This window comes from Calliphora vicina, chromosome 4, assembly GCF_958450345.1.
Source record: "Calliphora vicina chromosome 4, idCalVici1.1, whole genome shotgun sequence".
In the NCBI taxonomy this organism is placed as follows: Eukaryota; Metazoa; Arthropoda; class Insecta; order Diptera; family Calliphoridae; genus Calliphora; species Calliphora vicina.
This window is the reverse complement of record NC_088783.1, coordinates 83,013,651-83,038,158: the sequence shown is the minus strand read 5'-3', so window position 1 is coordinate 83,038,158 and position 24,508 is coordinate 83,013,651. Positions and strand designations below refer to the sequence as shown.

Here is a 24,508-nt window from a genome sequence, read left to right as displayed (position 1 = left end):
GAAATTGGAAAAAATAAAATATTTCCTTTTTTCAAGTAGAGTTAGAGCTGTTTATTCCGCATAGTTCCGCTGTAAAACTATATTTGGGTTAATTTGTCAAGTGTTCACTTTAAGGTAAATCAAAAACATCTTGCGCATTTTTGCGACCGCCATACATTTTTTCACTTTTCCAGTATGACATCTACTTTTTCACGAAAGAAAATTTTTGAAGAATGGGTAAAAACTCCCAAAATACATTGCGAAAAAAAGTTGGTTTTTTATAATCGTTTATATATTTGAACTCATTTTTTATATGATTCATAAGTGAGAAGTGAACCCAACGTGATTTATTAATTTTGTCCAGTTAGATTTGCGATCTACCACACTGTGCGATTGCTGGAAATTAATATATAATTTAGGAAATTTTATGCAATCAGACGAAGAAATTTGATCGTTTTAAAAATTTAACATACTCGAGGTGTCCTAATTTGGGGAGCCCTGGTCGCACCCCTGCTTGGCCTCGGCAACACATCTTCTTTGCGCATGTCAAATTCTTATGATAACCATGTGACCAATATCTCTTATCCGCCGTCATCCAATAGTCATCCTGTTGTTTTAATAAAGGTGTGGATCTAATCTAAATTGGAATATATAGGTTTTGTCAATAAGTGTTTGTTACGCATATCCTCAAATTCCGGACAGAGATCCCAGCTGATGAATATTCCATTGTCTAGCAATGACTGCTTTGAGGTTTCATACATGGATTATAGGCAGATTTATTGCAAGTCGTGTTCTCTGCAAATCAATATAGAACCAGATTTTTCTTGTCTCCTTGTAAGTGGATTCGCTTTTCCAATTAAATTAAGTTTATGGGAAATTAGTGGTTTACCCCTCAAGAGCGGAAAGCCAATATCACATCTCGCAATTGCATCAGCTCTGTTATAATCTTCCATGTCTCCATGTCTAGGAACCCATATGAATTAATCAATGAATGCACCGATATCTCCTCTAGAGACATCAGGCATTCTTGTACGTTTTTCGGTCAGTAATTTCCTTCCATGTCTCCATGTCTAGGAACCCATATAAGGGTAATCGATGAATGTTTCGTTATCTCCTGGACGATCTCCGGTAATTATGTGGATATCCCTGTTTGATATAGCTTGATACTGAATTTGTTTCGAGGCTACTTTTATAGCTTATTTGAGCTTGAATTGTGTACAGTAGTCTGGTAGCCTATGTCATAATTGCATCTTTCCGATATATTCGTCATAAAGCCTAAGTCGATAACGGGTTTAGGTATCGTGTAATCAACAGGATGATTAAAATTGACAGGTAGCTATTGCCACCACTCTCTAACACTTGAGTACTTATTTTGGAGCATTTCATGTGAATTTCAATGTTACATTCATGCAATTAGAATAAGAACGTGTTGGTATCCTAACTAAAGCACTTATCTTCCCTAATGTAGTGCCTGTTCAAATTGAGCTTTAAGAGATAAAATTGATTTTCTTTATTTGATTTCGAAAATGAATTTGCATCTCCTTAATTCAGAAGACCTTTTCGGTTTGATACCATAATATTTGAAAATATGTACATATATTGTATTTATATGTTGGTATTGAAATCAATGCTATCTCAAGTGTTACAAATCAAAACGTAAACAACATTACCTGTCATTGTCAAACAACTCTACCCAAAACATATTTTATGTGCAGCCCAATGTGACAACCGCAAAACCCAATATTGCAAATAAATATTTAACATGTAACAGTGTGTGCATGGGTATGTCTATTTCTATTTCTCTTTTAATATTCAAAACCAAATTCTATTATCTATAAATTATGTTTGCATAACAAATCTGACTGCAACGAGAAAAATATTTACCAAAAATATACATTTATTTTGGTTTAGTTGCAAACAAAGCCCATACCCAAGTACAATTTATATTGTATTTAGTAAAACAACAATGAATTTAACAATAACAACAATATCGTACTCTGTACAGGATCTGTATTTCTATGGAAACACATTTCACAAGCTTCTATAAATTTATATACGAGTAAGTACTAAACGAAACCAACAAAATATAAAACAATACCGCAAAACCAGCTGGCATATGGGTATCAATGAGGTGGACACATTCGCAAGAAATTTAAATGACTATTTGTTTATAATTTTTGTGAAATTTAAACTATAAGTCCTTGGAACCATAGGTCATAATATATTTATTTAAGCAACTACGATACCGAATCCTATACGGCTTTTAAGATTTGTTTCTGTAACAAAGTTTTCGCGTGTTTCCGGTTTTCAAACCCTGATATCCGGCAGTTCGACGTGGATTAGTTTAATCAGGCATTTTAAACTTGTACAATGGAAAATTAATTGTCGTACAGAAAAGACACTAAAATACCACAAAGACGCATTTTAGTGTCAAAAACCCTAATTTTCGACCACTCAATTTAAAATGTTTAAAACTATAAAATGTGCATTTATAGTTTTAAGAAAAATTTTATTTTATTTTTAAAAATAAAAAATTTACTTATATTTTCACGCAAGTCAGTGGTTTATATATATACAGTACGAGACACAAATGTGTAAATAAATTTGGAAATATCTATAATTTGAATTTTTATGCTCAACATTTACCAATCTGACAATATTTTTTACACAATATGAAGATCATGATTAGTGAAGTATAGCAATACAAAAAAATTAATTTCAAGTAATGGCATTTAAATACCAGGATATCAAAAAGTTAAAAACTGAATTACACAATTTTGTCGCATTTTCTTTAAAGATAAATAAACTTGTTATTATTATTTAGAAAAAGAACAATTTTAATCAATTTCATTAATGACAGTTAGTTAAAACATGTTACTAGTTAACAATTTACAATTCTTTAAGGAATATTGAATATGAAGAAGATTATCACCGAAGTTGCAAATTCTGTTACCGAGCAGCTGAAAAATGGTATCTCCCATCGAAAAATATCCACCAAATTCAATATTTCTTTTAATCTGTTGAGAACATAGCGAATATATGTGGTTTGGCTTTTCCAGCACCAATTTGTGGACGGAATTCAATTCTATTGTTAAAAGATGGTCTCACTGTATAACGTCTAGTTGCATCAGGAGAAGAAAATAGTCCCCGTGAGGTACAACCAAAACTATCTTCATGCTACCAAATTAAGATTTCAAAACGTGCATCTCTTAGAGAAATCAAAAGATGTGGTTTTTATGCAATAAAGATTGTTAAAAAACCTCGTTTAACTGAAAGACACAAGTCTCTTCGACTAACATTTGTAAATTTTTTTAAGAAATGGACCTTTGATGATTGAGAAAAAGTTATCTGTACAGATGAATCGAAAATTAACCATTTTAGAACTGATGGACCAAAATATGACTACCAAAACGAAATGCGCCATTAAAAGACCGTGATTTTATGACGACTATGAAATATGGTGGTGGAATATTGCCATTTTGTGGTTGTTTTTCTGCGAAAGGTGTAGGAAAACTCCATAAAATTGGTAGTAATATGAATGCAGAAATGTATATAGACATTATCAAGACAACAGATGTGGATAGTCTGAATGATTGGCGTGGACAAATTGAAAACACTGTGATACTACAAGATAACGACAACAAACATCAGTCTAAAAAGACGCTTAATTTTTTAAAAACCGCCAAAATTACATTGCTAGATTGACTCCCACAATCTCAGAATTTAAATCCGATTGAGAATTTGGTGCGAATTCTAAAACGTCGCGTTTATAATTATCAAAATGCATTTAGAAACACAACTCAGCTCTAGGAGCGCTCCCATGATATCTAGGGATCTATAATGCAAGAAGAGTGTCGCAAACTGGTGGAGAGTATGCCCTCCAGAATTCAGGCTGCCATTGACGCGAAAGCAGGTTATTCGAAGTACTAAAAAAGTTACTTTAGTAATCTGCGCCAAAAGTGTGTAAATGGGTTGCAGTTATTTTTTTAGATTACTGGAGTATAATTAAGGAAATATTTTATTTATTTAGTCCTAAAATATCCTTAATAAATATTGTTTAAAAAAACACAAAACGTTTCTTTATAAACATTGCACTTTAAAAATGGTGTCACAAAGTGTAAATATATGACCATCATTTACACATTTTTGTCTTACACTGTATATAATTTTCCTGATAATACAATTTACCTTTAACATATTTGAAAAATAGCGAACATTTCTCCATAAATACAAAAACAAAATATGGGGATATCATAAACCGTTACGGAGATATGGCCATATCTAAAGCCTCTAAAAATTATTATATTTTTAATTTTCCATGGAAAAAAATAATGAAAGTGGGACTTTCCCTCAAGCTGTTGTGTTAATAAAATGAAAGATGGGAGTATCTTGTTTCAATAAAAAAAATAGTTCTCGGAAGTTTTCGGAACAGGATGAAAACTTAACATATTTTGTCGAATAATAAACGAAATATCAAAAAAATTTTTATATATGTATGGTTTTCGTGGGCGGTGGGCGTAACCGAAAAATGTATGTGCCAAATTTCTATACTTTTGCTTGAATAGAAAAAATTATATGCGGAAAAGTCGATTTGGATTGTATGGGCAGTGAGCGTGGACCATTTTGATAAAATTAAATTTTTTTCTTAATTTGGTCCATATAATTATTGGTGCCAAATTTTAATGCTCTACGACCACTCCTTATAATTTTTGCACTAAAATGTATGAAGACATCCCTCTGTGGGCCATACCAAACAGTTACCATCCCTAAAATTATGCTCACACTAGGTTCTTCCTACGCCAAGAGCAGTATGGTGCCATCCATTTCTAACTTGAGCAACAGAGCTTTTGATACTTTGGGAAGTGCAGTAGTGAATAATATGTGTTTCTCCGATCCCTCACATACTCGATCAGTTTCCAAACTAGTCTGGGAACGATATAGCCTAACATATTCCAGTGTCCATGAATATAAACATTAAGTGCAAGCACTTTTTTGTACCCGGTGAAATGAACTTGATCTGTATTATACCATTTGACTCCCAGTCCCTTATTTTATGTAAAATAAAGAAGTTTGTCATTTTAACTAAAAATTTCAACAAGAAATCTTTCGCCATAAATTCCTTCAATAAAACTCTGAAAGTCGATATCTAAATTACTTTAACGTTTAATTTCTACTTTGTATGTTTTCGAATTTGAAAGGGAATAAAATAAGCTGCTTGTGAGTATCAACGCAATTCATTTTCTAATTGAAAGCCCCATGCATGAAATTATATATAGAAAATAATATCCGCTGCGCCTTCGTATATCAGAGGTCCAATCTTCAGAGAATCTGCAGTGTAGATCCGACAGAATCTAAGCAATATTCTATGGTAGGTTGACTTTTAGGATATTGGCCGATTACGGCTTATTTTCATAGACCTCCAATTTTAAAAAGTCCTGCAAGAACGAGTCTAGCGAGGTTAAATAGTGCGGTACGTAGCGCAGTTCTGCTGAAATTGGCTGAGATCGATGATGATGATGCCGTTGGCCCAAAATTCGCACCAAGAGTATCTTTGAGGCTGTAGTTTTTTTGCTTGGACCAGCACAACTTATGCAATACATTGTATTGTATTGGAACTAGGTAAATAGGGAGGATATACAGGAAAGACATACATACACTACAGCTAAAGAACGAATGTTCCCTATAATGCGTTGTTCGATCCGCTGTCCATTCGACCACGAATGGATGCGCCTGCGAAGAAGAACGTGTATTGCGTAAAAAAGTACGAGTTTGGGAACGAATTCCCTAATTTCTGCAAAACACATTCCATTGTAGTATCAGTAGAACAGTCTCGTCCTCTCCTGTACATGGTCGAATAGCTCTAAAATAGACTTCGAAGCACCGGCCCATACATGAGAGTTGTATATCATTTTCGGTCGGATATAAGTGGTGTAAATAATAAGGAGATCAGATGGAGTGAAGTATTTCTTACACCGTTTTAGAAAACCAAGGCACTTGAATGCTTCCTTCTACACTCCTTCTACAAATTTGTTTTGTCCATCGGACATCACACTGAATACTCATGCCTAGAACAACAAGAGCATCTGATTCTTTTATATTTACACCACCAATAAAAACAGATGAAGCAAAATGATCTGTCGTGTGTTAATATACAACATTGAGTATTGCGTGTACTAAAGTAAATTCAGTTCGAACAACCCCATTCAAATATTGTCACAAGGTCCCTATTAATGGATTAATTCATGTTTTGCGTCATTGCCACAATCTCCGACAGGTGTGGTCTATAATAGAAGAATAGATAGTGTTGGCAGTTTGACTTAGAAGGTCGCTTAGAAAGATAAAAAACAGTAGGAGAAAGAACTGAACCTTGCGGTACTCCTGAATTAATCTTGAACTTGAGAAGTTATTACTGACATCAAAATCAATATCTATCAAATTATAGCCCAATATCAAAAAATTGCTATTGGGTGATAATTTACTGGGTTGTTACCCTCTTCCATTTTAGGAATTGGCGTTACATTAGCAACCTTTCAACATACAGGAAATTTGCCGACACGGTATAAAGTGCTGAAAAGGTCGAGCTAGTGTCGAAGAACACTGCTTCAAGACCAGTGCTGGTATACCATCAGACCCAGGAGGCTTGTTTATATTGAAATCCGTTAGGAATCTCGAATAAAAACTACAATCAAACTCAAATCTTTTTTCCTTCTGACAAATTTAATTCCAACCACGAAAGAAAACATTCATATTAATATGAGTAAGAAGATTTCCGTATGTTCTGTAACTTTGCCGGTGAAATTCCATCCGGATACAGCGACTTAAACGAATCGAAGTTATTAACTGCTTAGCTACCTTATTCCAAGTAACTATCTCTTCTATTGACATCTATTATTCAACCCAATCTCTAATAAACCGAAACCTTTAAATTTTAATTGATTTTAGGATTTTCATTATCTTAAAAAAGTCAAATAATTTTTGGGTTGACTCACTTTTGAGGCTCACTGTATGTTTATATAAGTAAGACTCCTGGAATATATCTAGATATTCAAATGTTTTCAAATGGTATAATCTTGACAGTTTGATGAAAGGTCAAAATGGTGAAAAAGACATCATGGAGATCTTCACAGTATGATCTATATATGTGGTGAATTTAAAATTCATATAAAGAAATAGTATTAGTATTATTATAGTATAGTATTATTGTCCAGAAACTGTAATATTCCAAAAATTTAATTGTAATAGATATAAAATTTATACACTTTCCTTTTCACTTCTTATATTTTTGTATATAAAGTAGAAACGTTTAAATTTAAATCTGAATGTCAGACTGCGTGTAGAAAAGATTATTTTCCGGTTTTATTTTACATTATATTTACTTGTTGTTATTTATTTTTGGTTTGGTTGCATTTGAACGAACGAACATGTGTAATCTTTTGGCATGAAGTGTTTCTGTGAAATCAGGCATTCGAACATTCTGTAACATACAGGCAAATAAAATACTTGTGTGTTTTTCTTGAAATAAGTTTTTTTTTCCATTTTGTTTGTCAATGAACATTTTTGTGTTTTTAGGCCTTGCGTAGTCGTGCCCGTAAACAACGTGCTGCACGAAAACCTCACATTTCTGAGCTGACGGGCGGAAGTGTAATTGAAAATATTGCACAAACACGAAGATTAGCGGAAACTGCATTGGATAGCAGTAGGCAGGGTGGTGTGCGAATAATGCCCGATGAACCGGCAACGAATACAGGTTCAGGTTCAAATGAAGAAGAGGACGAAAATGCCATATCGCCTGACATTGACGATTGCCATGTGATTGTCAATGACAAATCCACCGAATTTATGCTTGCCACCGTTGTGGAGGAGACGGGAAAGTAAGTTGCTTTTATTAATACTCAATACACGCGCAAATACTACTTGGTAGTTGTGTGCGTTTCTATTTGTGTGAATGTATATGCACGTGAGTCAGTGTATGTGTATATTTTATTGCACGAATATTCAATTCATTGAATTGGTGCAGATGATGAATGTCTGTTTTTTTTTTTATTTTTCGTTGCCTATTGAATTGTTATTGTGTGTAAACAGAAATAGGAATATATGTATGTAAACAACAACAACATTGAAATAAATATATATTTAATTTTTATTTATATTTTTCCGTGTATTTCCGTTTCCGCTTCCTTTTCGTTTTTTTTATTTTCACTTTAATTCTATACATTTATCCTTGATGTCATGATGACTGCTTGTTTGTTTGAATGAATGACTCGCTCTGGCTGTTCAATGACGATGCGGTGTTGATGTTAATGATGACTCTTTCTTTGCCTTGGCCCATGTATTGGCGGTGCAGTGTGGTGGCCCAAATAACATCCCAACCCCAACTAATGGTAGCGGATTCAAATGGTAATCATGATTCTGGTTATGCACCATCAAACGTTGACGATGTCCTTGCAGGAATCGCGGAAGACTCAACACCTCCAGACAGTCCGGTGGCTAGTGGGACCCTTCAACGATCGGCCATTAGCAGTAGGCGTAACACGGGAGATGTCTCGCCAAAAAGGGAACATGCTTTAAGGTATGCAATTGACTATTAAAAACTGTTTTAGCTAAAAACATTTTCTTTTCATTTTATATAAAATTAACAATAAAACTTAAGTTGAAAGTAGTAATAACTATAGGTGATAATGTTAGAAATTATAAATTTAACCATAAAAACTTGTGTAGTTAAATTTAGCTACATCTTAGTGATAGCAAAAATAATGAAATATTTTATTAGAAACTTTTAATAGTGCTAACTTCATCATAACATATGGATAATTCCACGAGAATGACAACCACGACTGAAAAACCAAAAACTCTTGAAACTTTTTTCAAGATAACTAATAGTTTAAACTGACTACATTTAATTTTTAAATTTAATTGGTATGTTTTAGGCTAAGATGTTGGTGAAAACTAATCTCCCAATTAGCATGTAGTATGAAATAAACAAGACTCGTGATTTTGACTTGTTTATTGAAACCGAATATATATTTGGTATTTTTTTAGGTTTTGTGTATATATATTAGGGTGGCTCTTAATAAACTATAGTTGGATTTTAGCCAGTCTCACCCCCTCTCCAGTTTGGTGAACATTGGTAAGAAAAACATACTGAACAAATTTTAGGTAAATCGGTTGGGGTAAAGACAAGCTGAAGTTTTGAGATGCATTTGCAAATTTTTTTAGTTTTTGTAAAAATTTTGTTATTAATTTAAAATAATAGAAATGTGTTCGTAATTGTGGTTCTAATGAGACATAAAAAACAGAAATTGGTTAAAAAAATTTAAAGTTATTAAATATTCACTAGAATAAGAAATGTAGGAACAAAATTAACATATTTTGAGAAATATTAAAATAAAATCTAATTTTTACTTCAAATACATCCATATTTACTTGTATATGAGTTTTTGGCTTCGTAGGATACAGTTAACCTATTCGCAGGTATGACCAAAAAAAAAAATATTTTTTTTAGCAACAGTTTTAAAACTACATTTTCAAATTTTTAAAAATTTTGTTAAACAAATTTCAGAAATTTTCAGTCATCTCATCAATGATTTATTGGGAATATAATAGGGAATAAAAATATGATAAAATTATGTAAATACCTCCTATAGTTTTTCCGTACATGCGATTTAAATTTTTCAATTTTCGAGAAAAATTAATTATTTGGCCATATATAAGCGAATGAGCACAATTTCCTTAGTGTTATTAATATTAAGTAGAACCTATTCAGAATATTATAGTCCAGATAATTTTAAATATACCCTGAAAGTTTTACAAAAGTTAAAAAACCTTAAACCTTAAATCGTGAAGGTCAAATTTTTCAATATTAGGAATTTCTTAGGAAAGATAGCGAAATGTTATATATTTTGGGCCGATTTTTATGGAACTTAAGAGAAATATAACATGAAGTCTAGTATTTATAATAACAGCACAAAAATGGAAATTAACCCTTAATGGCAAATACAATCAATGTGAATAAACTGAAGATATTTTTTAAATTTAATAAATCAAAAGTAGACAAAAGGGTTAAAATCAATTTTATTCTTCAAAAATTAAAAACGAAATATTAATTACGTTATTAGGGCAAAAATCAGGTATAAACACAATATTTTATCAAAATTTTAAAATGGGTTAACTTACTACTACTACAATATTCTTATGTTTGCTTCCTTTAAAAATCAAATTTTGATCAGCACTATTGTAATTGGCTAGTTTTTTTATGATTTCAAAAGTTTAGAACATTTAAACCCCAAGTGCCATTAAGGTTTAATTTACATTTTTCGCTATATTTTAATTAGGAATTCCTAATATTGAAAAATTTTACCTTTGACCTTCACGATTTAAGGTTTGAGTATATTTAGAATTATCTGGACTATAATATTCTGAATAGGTTCTACTTAAAATTAATAACAGTAAGGAAATTGAGCTCATCGCTTAAATATGGCCAAATATTTTTTTTTTTTTTTTTGAAAATTGCTAAATTTAAATCGCAGGTACGGAAAACTATAGGAGATATTTTCATATTTTTATTCTCTATTACATTCTCAATATAAAAACAAAATTTTTAAAAATTTTAAAAAAATATTTTTTTTGGTAATACCTGCGAACAGGTTAACGGTATCCTACGAAGCCAAAAACTCATATACAAGTAAATATGGATATTTTTTAAGTAAAAATATGCTTTTAGTTTTAATATTTCTCAAAATATGTTAATTTAGTTCCTACATTTCTTGTTCTAGTGGCCTGGGAATATTTTAAAAACAATTTTTAACCAATTTCTGTTTTTAATGTCTCATTGGAACGTTAAGTAGGTACACATTTCTATTATTTTAAATTAAATTGCAAAAGTAATTTTTTAGTAGAATTTTTTACAAAACCTGAAAAAAAATGTTTTTCCATGTAAATGCATTTCAAAACTTCAGAGGGCTTGGGCACGACTTAACACCAACCGATTTACAAAAAAAAAATTTTGAGGATAATTTTGTTTACCAATATTCACAAGACTGGCCAAAATCCAAGTTTAGTTTATTAAGGGCCATCCTAATATACAGTGGTGGCCAGGAATTTAAGACAAAAATTGTTTGCTAAATTCTACGTGATTGTTAATTATTTTTTCAAATATTTCCACAAATATGTATGCATGAGGACTGTTTTAACACACAAGTGTGTTTTATTCGACTGTGTCAATTCATACATATTCACCACGAACACATACAATTTTTCTACAACTTGAACAAAAAATTTTTTTTTAAATAAACATATTTTCTCACATTTATATCATTATAATTTTATTATTATAAAATATTCGGACCAAATTTCGTATTTTTAGTTCCATTAGTTTCGGTCATATCATGCTATTAACAGCGGATGTTCGCTGAGGTGGGTCAACGTATTTCTACATATCTTTGTCCATATATGTTTTACCGATTTTTCCAAACATTTTTCAGAAACTAGAAACATTGATAATAAATTTCATACCCTTAGAGATCCTTTTATTTTGGCTCTATCGCACTTAAAATTCAGTTGATGAAAAAAATTCAAGTATTTGTCTTAAATTGATGGCCAGCACTGTATGTATATTTCTCCTCGCACGATTCACAAATTATCGCATATTTCTACATGTACATCAAAATTATTTCCGTTTTATGTCACGTGCGATCCACCCTTATTTCGTTCGATACTTTGGACAACAGTGTTTCAAAAGTTCTTATTATTTTTTTAAAATAAAGTACTCTCGGATTGGAACATAAAGACCAAATTATTTTTCAAATTTTCTTATTTTTTGAAATTCCATTCCACTCCATAGGCATACAAATGTCACGTACGATGACATTGAATTGCCCATATGTAATATGTAGTTAATCGTAATCAATAATAAAATAAATTTCGAATTTTTTGATGGTACGTTGTTTAGCATTTTAGGTGACAATATAAAAATGCATTATGAAATTTCTAAAATAAATCGTATCAATGTCGGTTAATGTACGAATGCATACACATTATTTACAATCGATTTTTTTCTAGTTAAAATAAAGAAAAACTGAAATAATACCGCATATAATAGAAACCCGGTTAATCGGTTTCTTCAGCTAGAAAATGCGATTATGCGAATAAACCGGTTTTCTAAAAAAAAACCTTTTCGGTTTTTAATTTTATACACGCAGAGAAAAAATATAATTGGGCATGGTTACTGTAACCATTTATATAGTGTTACAAGATTTTTAACAATATTATAGTCATAGTAACCATTTACATGATTGTGGTAACCATAATATGGTTAATTTACGATTCACATTATTGTATCAACCATATATATGGTTACAGTAAACAAATATATGTTTGTGGCAACCATATTTATGATGAATAATTTTATCATAATATGTTGTTCTCAGATTATGATAAGCCTTAAGCCGAGAGCACCATAATATGATAAGTCCTTCATCATATGAATGGTTGTCACAAACATATATTTGTTTACTGTAACCATATATAAGGTTGATACAACCATGTGAATCGTAAATTAACCATATTATGGTTACCACAATCATATAAATGGTTACTGTGACTATAATATTGTTAAAAAACTTGTAACAATATTGAAATGGTTACAGTAACCATGCCCAACTATATTTTTTTCTCTGCGTGTATAGAGACATTATATCCCTTATTTTCATTTAGAACAGAGATGCCCATTTCATAGCACAATTGTTCAAGCTAACAATACGTTTAGCTTATTGTCATTGATTTATTAGTCACTGAGACAGGGACGAATGAACATGCTAAGCGGGTGTATTAATATTTTTATAGCAAAAAAAAATATTTTACACAATTTAAATATTTATTTAAAAATATTGACATCTTTTATTTAGTTCACTAAATTTTTCTTTCAGTGGAGCTCTCCTTCGCTCACCAACACAAATACAGTTTTAGCTTTGGTTATCTCTGATTTAGAACCATTTAGAACTGCTACACTATTCTGTAGTGTTATCATCACATCACACATCTATTAGCAGAATAATTAACATTGTTGAATTTTGACTTCTGTCAACAAACATCACCACAAATAAATTTTCTGCTTATACGTTAATCTGTCAATTCCTATTGTATTTTAAAGATACCTATAGAATTTCTTTCATCTCACTAAGAAACATCCGATAATCTGTTAAAAAAAAGAAAAGGAGAGAGTTAGAGTTAATACTCTCCCTTATAGCAACGCAAATATACTTAAGTCGTGTAGATTTAGCAAATAATAATAATTTGAAATCTTATCAAGTTGCAGACTGATAAGAATGCTTCCAGTTAATTTCTTATTTAATGTAGCACAGTAGCAGTGGTAAGGGTAGAAGGATGGTAGCAGCATCCGTAGTATTTTACTTATTTCGCGTAATTAAATTTGCTTACCACAACAATTATTTCGTATTAACTTTAAACCAAACAGAAAATGTAACGACTTTTAGTAGGTGTACGAATGTACGTACCTACGTACGGGTACGGGGGTATTTTGCTTTATTTCATTTTATTATGAGTTTTTATTTTTATGTGAATAATCAACGTGTTTTTAGTTGAATTTTGCTGCCTGAGTATTTAATGAATTTTGTTTTATTCTCTCGTTATTGTTGTTATTTTTACAGTGCTGCCATGAAACCGTTATCTTTTATGCGGTACGGTGTACAGGAAGCCATGACGCTGGCACGCAACGACTCCACCCTATCAACAACATCGAAAACATCCTCTCGCAAGGATAAGAAAAATACTCAGGCATCCAGGTAAAATAGAAAACAGAAAACAAGAAAATGAAACTGAAATTCTTTTCAAAAAAAAATAAAATAAAATCCGAATGAAATGAAAAAAATTATTATAATAAATGTGTGTGTAACTAAGTAACTATCGTTACGTATACGCCAAGTTACATACCTGGTGGTTTAGTGCCACTGACGAGGGTTAAGAAGGCAGGAGATGATGATGACGATGATAATTAGGGTGGTAGGGGTTTGTGTAGTAGAGCGGCAATGGTAATGTCAGTGGGTATATGGTTTTACACAAATCCATCTTAACCGCATGTCATCATCATCTCTCTTGTAACATTTCTTTCCCCCCATCCCTCCTCTCAAGAAAACAAACAAACCACAACAAAAAAGTTTGTTCTATTTTTAAATGATTAAACTTTTTTTGTGTTGTTTAGTATTTTCAATTTTTGTTTGTCTAATTTTCATCTGTTTTGTGTGTTTCTTTCTGGTTTCTTTTTCTGTCTATTTTTTTCATCCATGTTTTGTTTTGGTAAAATAATCTGTTTGGCTTTGACATTAAATACGCTGCCGCCTTCTTCAACATAATTTTCCGCATTCCTGACATCTCCTTGTGAATGACTTGGTCTTGGGTATTCAAACTACAACAACGACGACAACAACAAAAAAACACATCTACAAAAAATTAATAAAGCAGATTTACGATATACAAGGTACATAAAGCATCAAAAAAGAAACGTGAAAAAACGTCAGCCAAAAAGGAAAGAAAAGCAACAAAAACTCTAGCTATTGTTTTGGGTAAGTTTAATGACAATACTTGTTTATGTATGTACGAGTATTTACTCGTATTTGCAACATTACGCTTGTGTGCGAGTACGAGGGATATATGATCAATTTTGTTAATTTTTAAATGTCTAATTAATGAAAATACATGAAATTAATTTAATGAAGAGTGTTTTTGTATGACTAACTACATATTGTTACGTTTTTACCTTTTGAAAAGGGTTGTTTATTTCCTTTAAAGGTCCAAGAATACACTGGTAATACAGTTGATTTTAATTCTAACAGCGTCTATGATAAGCTAAACCGAATGCAACCGCTGCCATTATTTGTGTACAGCGCCACCTTCCAGCAGCTGCATGAATTATCTTCACGGACAGAACTAGAACGTTCTATTTCTAGATGTTAATGTTAATGCTTCAATGTTAATGTGTTATCAACATTGTGGATAAACAGAAGTTTATAGCAATGGAAATGTTGATAAACCTAATAAATATTCCAAACCGTTAAATTCGATTTGATAATGCAGTTTCGTAACAATATTTTAAAGTTTTCATATGTAGAATTTTAGTAGATCATCTAGAGCTATGGGAAACTTTTGCATTAATAATTTTGTCATCGCAATATTGGTAGTACAACTAAAATTTATACGTATTCTGGGTCCTTATACAATTCTACGTCGATCTAGCTATTTCCGTCCATCTGTCTGTTAAAGGCACGATAGGGTCTCGAATAAAGGACGTAGGAGGATACAATCTTCCCGAAAAGATTGGTATTAACAAGTAAGAGAACTATATTCGGCTGCGCCGAATCTTATATACCCTTCACCAAATTTTACTTCAAAATAAAAATTTTAAATATTTTTAGGTAAACAAAATTTATTTTCCAAAGATGTTTTTTTAATTTTTTGGAAAAAAAAATTTTCGAATAGTTTTTTTTAATTTTAAAAATTAATTTTTTGTTTTTTTTTTTAAATTTTTTTAATATCACTGTCCAACAAATTCAGACTTTTTGTTTGGAACAGAATAGCGACCTTATAATTCTGAAAGGGCATGTTGAGAGATCATTTTTGTAGAATAAACTTATAGTCCACCTGGTCTGAATTTTTTTTAACAGAGGGTCAAAGTTTTAATTTTAGTTTGAAGGTAACATTATACAAACTGAAGAAAATGTTTTAAGTTCATATCTGAGAGAATTCTTATTGTCAGAGTTGAATTGTGGAATTTTATAGGGATAATTTTTGTGGAAGGTCTTAACCCTCTATCTCCTTTCTTTAGGGGTCAATATGACCCTTTTTCGAGAAAATCAAAAAAAGTCCTTTCAAAAAGGACATCTAAGGATTAAAATATTCTACGAAAATTTTTTCGAGAAAATTTCAGTGGGGGTCACCAATGATAGAAAAGTTGTAAACATAGCGCTTTACTCTTAATTAGCCATCTCGGGTCCCACACTTTTTAAAAAAATCGTCAAAAATCCAAGAATGATTCGAATGAGCTGAAATTTAAAATATAAAAGTCCTTAAGGAGATCTACAAAAAACATACACATAACATCTCTTTTAATTCAAGAGATATTTAGTTTTATTTATTTTTTAATTATGCTCGGTCTTTTTTTGGTTTCTTAGCTATGGCGAGCCTACGGACGGTTAAATTTTTTTTAAATATCAATTATCTTTGCTATAAAATTTTGAATAAAATGAAGACAAGTTAATAACATTTATCTCGTACCTATAAAAACTTACATGCATCAAATGTAGCAACATGTCAAAATGGCCGAATTTTTTAAGTTTTTTCCCAAAAAGTCCCTATATTTTTTCTTTTGTAAACAAAAATGTTCTTCGGGACAATATAAAATATGAATATAATCCGAAAAGAGAACCTAATGCAAAAGCGTATAAAGTAAAACTTGGCTCACCTAAACGAATTTAAACGCCCCCAGATTTATCCAAACTTTGTCAATTTAAAAAATAAATTTTACATTTGAGTAAAAAAATCTACAAAGACAAAGCACTAATCCTCAAATAAGCTCCACGTTAGTATAGGACTAATCTTATTTAAATACGTTCAAAGTTATTTTATAATAAAGAAAAAGGTAATCTGTTTGTTAATCATTTAAAAAAAGTATTTACACCGAACACATCAAACGAGGCAATTGAGTTGCCACCTATTGCACCCCATGTTGGAGCAGCGGGGTACGGCTGCTCCAACATGAGATTCGATTCGTTTTGAGATTCGAGATATCGAAAATGCTATTGTTGATTTAAATCCCAAGAAAGCGCCTGGTATGGACAAGATCAGCAACAAGATGCTTATGGAGCTACTCTTAGAAGAAAACACTGTACTATCGAACAAACCCATAGACTTGTAAATATGGTGAGAAAAGCGTTTGAAGAAAAGAAGTACTGTTCCGCACTCTTCATCGACATCTCTCAAGCGTTTGATAAGGTATGGCATGCTGGATTAATATACAAACTGAGTGAAAATTTCCCCGCAAACACACATAAGCTGTTGGAAAGCTATTTAACTGGTCGAACTTTTAAGGTTAAAGAGGGAAACTTTTTAAGTACTGCACAACCCATTGAAGCTGGAGTCCCCCAAGGCAGTATCCTGGGACCTTTTTTATATTTGATGTATTCATCTGATATGCCAACTAACAATCGCACTCATACATCAACATTTGCTGATGATACTGCTATTCTAAGCATTCATGAAAACCCTCAACAAGCGTCTCGTTACTTACAAAACCACATATTTGAATTAGAAAAATGGTTAAAACAATGCAAAATTAAAGTCAACGAGCAAAAATGTACACACATTACATTTACATTGCGTAGAGAATCATGCCCCCTTATTCATATCAATAACCAAACAATAATTCAACAATCGGAAGTGAAATACCTCGGAATACATCTCGATCGTCGCCTTACATGGAAAAGTCATATAGATGCAAAGTTGACTCAAATGAAATTGAAATCAATTCAAATTAATTGGCTTATTGGCAGAAACTCTACGCTTAGTTTAGATTGTAAACTTCTACTTTATAACATGATCATAAAACCGATATGGTGTTATGGCATACAGTTATGGGGCACGGCCTCAGCGTCAAATGAAGAAAAAATCCAAAGACGCCAAAACAAGTTTCTAAGAATGATCACAGTTGCCCCCTGGTATATCAAAAACGCGAATATACACAAAGATCTAAACGTGCCCATTGTAAAAACTGAAATCTCGAAAAACGTACAAAAATATTTTAAAAAAACTTGAAGTTCACCCAAACCCGCTGGCCCGCAACATATTAGATAACCGTGGCCACACTCGATTAAGAAGGAGGGACACAGCAGACCTAATCTAGAAGGAAGAATTCCAATTTAACCAAAACAACCATGAATACAAAATTTTTTCGTCCGGCACTGGTTGGACTAATTAAATAATAATTATTAGATATACGATTTGAACCACTTATTGTTAGTTCATTAAATAATGAAGATACAATAAATAAATGATGATTTTAAAAATGCTCAGTTTATGGAACACATTTTCCCCGTTTTAGGAATTTTGGTATTTGAAAATAAAAGGCGTAGAAAATTATAATGCCATTGATTAAAGGAAGTTGTAATATCATTAACTGTTAAAATTATACATAATTTCAAATTTTGTATTTTTGTTCATGAAAAATCCCTATATTATAATTTTTTTAGTTTCTAAGGTAAAGCCTCAAGCCCTAAAGTTTTCACCAATACCAACTACTCATACAAAAAGCTTACATTTATTCATCAGGAGCTCCACAAACCTTGCTCCCTTTTGAAAAATTTTAAGATTTTTTTATACATTCCATGCAAAATGTGTTTTGGAAAAAACGTGAAAAATATGGCCATTTTGTTCATGTTCCAAATTTGGATGCGTGTAACTTTTTATAGGGACAAGATATCTGTTAGAAAGTTGTTTTTATTGTATTCAAAATTTTTTCGCAAATATAGATGATATTTAAAAAAAAATATTCGAACCTCTGTACTCCCGCAGAATTAAAAAAATAAATAAACCTAAATATCTCTTGACTGAAAGAGATAACTTACATAGTTTGCAGATTTCCTTAAGGACTATTTATATTTTAAATTTCAGCTAATTCAGATCCTACTTGGATTTTTTTAAAAAATGTGAGACCCGTGTATTTTTGCTAATTAAGCGTAAAAGCTTTATTTACGACTTTGTATCTTTGGTGACCCCCACTGAAATTTTCCGACAAAAATTTTCATAAAATATTTTATTCCTTAAATGTCCTTTTTAAAAGGACTTTTTTTCTCGAAAAAAAAGGTCAAATTAACCCCTAAAGAGAGGAGATAGGAGTTCAAGATCTTTCCCATAAAATTCCACAATATAACTCTGATAATAAGAATTCTCTCAGATATTATCTTACAACATTTTTTTCAGTTAGTATAAAGCTACCTTCGATCAAAAAATTAAAACTTTGACCAACTGTAAAAAAAAAAATCAGACCAGCTGGAATATAAGTTTATTCTACAAAAATGATCTACTCAACATGCCCTTTCAGAATTATAGCGTCGCTATTCTGCGTCGCTATGCTGTTGAACAGTGTATTTGCGAAAAAAAAATTTTGGTGGAACAAATTTTGATTAAAAAATATTTTTTCCGATTTTGACTCATTGTAGGTCCAACTTACTATGGTCTTATATACGTCGTTGCAAAGGTCTATGATATATCTATCATTAGATATCCATATTGTCTGTATTAATGACTCAGTAGGTCAAAAATCGTGGTTGTCCTGGTTTTTTCCTTATATCTCAGCCATTTGTGGACAGATTTTCTCTATTTTAAATAGCGACCAAGCCGGAAGAATTCCGGAGATATTGATGTATGAATCGTGTATGTAAGTTATTTTGGGGCTTCGGAAATTTGATTTCAACAGACAGGCAGGACAGGACAGACATATATATACTTTATAGGGTCGGAAAATTATATTGTGGAAATTTCAAACGGAATGACAAACTTATAAAAACTGGAAAATCAGTCAAGTGGACCAACATTTGATAATACCATGAAATGCTGCACACATAGTTTTTATGGTAGAAGGATCAGCTGTATAAGCTGAATTAGATCAAAATCAGTTCATGACTTCTCCCAGAAATCACACAAATTACTTTCCGAAATATGTCTCTTTAGTACATAAATGCCTATAGAATATCAGTAGCCATACAAAATTCAGCAAAAATAAGTTCATTGTAAAAAGAAATCACTAAACTCTGCTATGTTTGGGTGCCGAAAAAGACATTATCCTAGATAAGTGTCTTAAAAATATCGATATCGGACCAAAATTTTACACACTTCAGTATTAAAAAATCATACTACTGGATTTTGTGACGATCAGTCCATAATTTCCCATAGCTTCCATATAATATCCACTTCCGAGAATAACTACAACTACCATAAAACTCTTGTAAATATCGTTATTAAGACGAATTTAAACCAAACTAAATATGAAATACATAGTTATCAAAGCACGATATTTTATGACGATTGTCTCTTAATATGTCATAGGCCCATATCTGAAGAAAGCTAAATTAACTTACTTTTTTAACAAAACGTACTTTTTTATTCTTTAACAAAAGGTTCTTTTCCGATATAAAAGTGGTTTTATATCAAACATCCCTAACATTTAATGTGGTCTTATGTCAGTTAGATGTATCCGTAGATAAGAACTATTGTTCTGCGGCTCCTCAAATAAAATGTTGTTCGAAATCTTGGATGTTTGGTTACTGATCAAATTAATTTTAAAAACGCCTTCGTTAAACACCCATACAAGCGCATAACAAAGAAATCGTGTCTCCTACAAAGAAATGAGTAAATTTTTTTGCCAAAAGGAAATTAAAGTTGAAGTTGAAATGTAACAACAAATGTAAAGTGAAATGGACAAAATGAATGAATGAAAGTGGGGTGGAGTGAAATGTCAAGAAATAGAAAATTGAAGTGAAACGAAATGAAAAGTCTTTATTGCATGTTGACACTTGACGGTAACACCATTACGGGATGACAATATAAATTATTAATTGTTTTATTTATTTATTGTTATTATTTTCTTATTTTTGTTGTTGTTGTTGTTGTTGTTTTGTCAACTTTCAAATAGATTAAACAGGATGCTTCAACTTCTGTTGCCATGACGATGATGCTTAAGTGGCAGAAAATGGAATTTATTTGAAGCGAAAATAGGATCTTTGTGCATATTTAAAATTGAAATTCAGGACACATTAGCTGGCTGGTATTTTTTGTTGTCCTGCAGGCTATTTTTACCTTTAATGTTTGAAAATATGCTAATGGGATAGATTAAAGAAACAGTTTTAAAGTCGGTCGACATTGTTCTTAAGTATGTTTCTATTTATGAAAACTGTGGATATTGGTCATGATGTGCGAAAGTTTCTACAGAAAAGTTATTGTTGGTGTTTGCATAATTTTTCAACTCAATTAAACTGGAAACGATAACGATAAACGTTTAAGTAGATTAGCAAAAGTATTTTCTTTTTGTAAGACTTAACTTTAAGGTAATTGTTTTCAAGCTATTTAAAATCATGCAAGTGATAGAGCAAGGAATTCAAAAATTTCAAATATCTTTTACTTATTTATTCTCCTACTCTATTCCTTATTTTTCTAAACGACCTTCTACGCCAAACTATCAACCATATCTATTATTTAGCAGATGACAGCAACGTTTGTCATTCATATTCATTAAGTTACAGTCGAAGCCTGTGAGAGATTTTGGCAATGAGGAAAAACATGAATGATTCCCTTAATCGGGACCTTCTGACAATTTCTGAAAGGTGTTGTGCGAATAGGGCATCTGTATTTATGGATGGTGTAAATATTGTAGAATCGGACGCTCTTGATATTCTGGGCCAGACTTTTTATAAAACCAGTTTTTCGGTTAACCGACTTCGAAAAAACCGGTTAACCGACATTGAAAGGAAATTTAAAAAAAAAAAACATACAATAGCCAATAAAGTATACATTGCTTTAAAATTAATATTTTTTAGCAGTCAGGAATGGTTAATAGCTATGAATATGCAAAAGTCTAATTTAATTTTATTTTGTAATATTAATTACACAGGTCAACAGAAAAAAATGGCTTGACTAACCATTATATAGATTTAATGCATCATGACTATCTAATAGGGTTCCAGGACTTTTTTCTTTCCCGGGAGGAAATTAAAAAATCGTTTCATTCCCAGGAATTTTTTATCACAAAATTAAACCAAAAGCCAGACAATTTTTTTCGATTAAATTGATCTATAACACAGGGCAACAAAATAGAAAAAAATTGAGAGGCTTTTTAAACCACTACACAATTTTGATGTATTGTGGTTCCAGTAGTACAAATATGATACAAATTTTAAATTCTATGGAGAAGTTTTTTCTAAAATTTTTTTAGATGTTTTTCCACATAATTTATGATAACTCTAAAAGGGTTAGTCCGATATTATTAAAGTAAACTTAGAAAAGTTCAAATTTATATAACCTTCAATCTGTTTATATATTACGTTTTAATCGGCTCAGTAGTTTCGGAGTCATAATAACAAATTGAAGCAAAAATTATATTTTTTACGTGAAAATAGCAGAAATTGTTCAGGTTTATTGCTTTGTCGAAAGTTACATGTAATATCAACAAAATTATATATCGATCCTAGAAATCGATCGTTTGTTTTTATTCACAATTAAGTGAATTCGCTTCTTTTCACTAATTTTTTTTTTTATATATATATAAAATTAACTAGTTAATGTTCTTCTTTTGAATGATTGCATTTTGAAAATGTTTTCCCCATGCTATGTACAAATTTTCACATACATATATATTACGTTTTAATCGGCTCAGTAATTTCTGAGTTATAATAACAAATTGAAGCAAAAAATATATTTTTTAAGTGAAAATAGCTATTTTTTGTTTTAAAAAAATTATGAAAAATCGAAAAGGACAGAAATTGTTCAGATTTATAGCTTTATCGCAAAGCCACATGTAATAGGAACAAAATGAGATATCCGTCATAAAAATCGAAGGATCCTTTTCGAATTTATACACGATTAAGTGAATTCGCTCCTATTCAGATAATTGTATGTGCTTTATGTATAAATTTTACATGAGTTTTGTTATTGTAACGAAAATTGTAACAAAAACCAAAATGTTTGAGGTTTTTTTCAAATATGGACTTTTTTTCTCAAAAGAAAACTTAGGTCTTTTCCTTAAAGAGCCTTTTGGTTGCTTAGTGTAATGCGAGTGGGATTTATATCAAAATACAATGTTTTGTAACTCAAGATATTAAATTTTTGATTTGTGTTGCAAAATCAAAACCTTTGTTGCATTTTTTTTCAAAATTTTACCCTTTTTTAATTTTTTTTTTTGCTCAAAAGAAAGTCTTTTCCATTAAGAGCTTTTTTCTTGCTGAGTGGGATGCGATTGGGATATCTATCAAAATAAATGTTTTGTAATAATTTTTGACTTTTGTTTGTGTCTGAATTACTGTCCAGTAGGACTAACCTTGCCGGAAGACATCGATTTCAAAAGTTGGTACACTTAACATTAAATCCTCCATATACTAAAGTATCAAGCGGTAGTCAAAACCTGTAAAAAAGTACAATCGGTCAAGCTCAAGCATATAATTCCGTACAGAAAGATTTTTTTCTTTAAAAAGTTCAATAATTTATTTCCGGAAATGGGGCTTATATGGGATATATGGTTGTGTGATTATTTCTATATAAAACTTATTTGTGTTGAATTTTATTTGGAAAGCAAAATTTTTATGAGATTTTTGCTCATTTATTTTCGGAAGAGGGCCTTGTATGGAAGCTACGACCATTTATTGACTGCTCACCATGGAATTAGTTCGCGTGATTTCTTGCTTTATGATACTTATTTGTGTTTCATTTAATTAATTTAATTTTTTGGAAAATATTGCAAATTTTAACCAAAACTGTAAACTTCATATTAAATCTGCTGCCTGTAAACAACAATTTTAGGAGCATAGAAAATCTAAAAATTGCAAAATAAGTTCCACCCTAATTTACATTTTATTAGTAATGCTCTCACTCTAAAACCAGTATAACTAAATTATACAATTATTTACTCTTGTGATAACAATTTTTTTCTCTCTCTCCTTAAAAGGTGTTTTTCTCTTCTGTTGGCTGCCATTCTTCTCCTGCAACATCATGGATGCAATGTGTTCAAAATTCGACAAAGATTGTAGTCCCGGCGTAACAGCCTTCATATTCACCACCTGGCTGGGCTACATCAATAGTTTTGTGAATCCCGTCATTTACACCATCTTCAATCCGGAGTTTCGTAAGGCTTTTAAGAAAATCATGCATATAGGGTGATTAACATTCCAACGGATGTCATCAGCATACAGAACGAACAAGCCGCAACAAAAAAACGATATTTTACCTTTTCTACAAATACCACTAGTACTACAATTGCTACAACAAATCGATATCAAATCATGGCATATTTTTAAGGTACATTTTTTTATTTCATTCAAATATTTATAAATTCAGTCTGCTCTTACTTTGCTGTGCAACTTTTTGGTTCTTATTTTCTATTTCTATTAGAAAATATGGTCTAAAGACATGCAAAATGTACAATATACTTACTCGTATAAATGTATGTAATTTGTAAAAAGAAATCAAATAAAATAAAATAAAATTATACTAAATGATGATTGCATTCAAATTCAGAATTGAATGCAATTTTATAGTCCGTTAAATAATATATGAAAAACAAAAGAAAAAAAAACTAACAAAATAAAAAGAAAATTATGGTAATTGTGCCAAACTCTAATGTTCAAACAAAATAATAATTACATTCAAAATCTTTAAAAAAAAAAAAAATTATTAACTTTTTTATAAACATCATAAATAGCGAAAAGAAATCTAAAAATATAATCAATACAGCATAGAAACTATGAATTTGTATACAAGT

At 31.1% G+C, this 24,508-nt stretch overlaps 1 protein-coding gene across 1 annotated transcript in view; it reads left to right on the top strand.

Annotated features, from left to right (window-relative positions):
- Nucleotides 1-23,956, top strand: part of Dop2R (dopamine D2-like receptor) — a 69,588-nt gene extending 45,632 nt beyond the window's left edge. Inside the window, exons 5-9 of the mRNA XM_065509428.1 lie at nt 7,549-7,850; nt 8,324-8,548; nt 13,644-13,778; nt 14,455-14,555; nt 23,696-23,956. Of these exons, the coding sequence (XP_065365500.1) occupies nt 7,549-7,850; nt 8,324-8,548; nt 13,644-13,778; nt 14,455-14,555; nt 23,696-23,907 (975 nt within the window). The 3' untranslated portion in view covers nt 23,908-23,956. The remainder of the gene's footprint in view (nt 1-7,548; nt 7,851-8,323; nt 8,549-13,643; nt 13,779-14,454; nt 14,556-23,695) is intronic.
- Nucleotides 23,957-24,508: the final 552 nt, after the last annotated feature.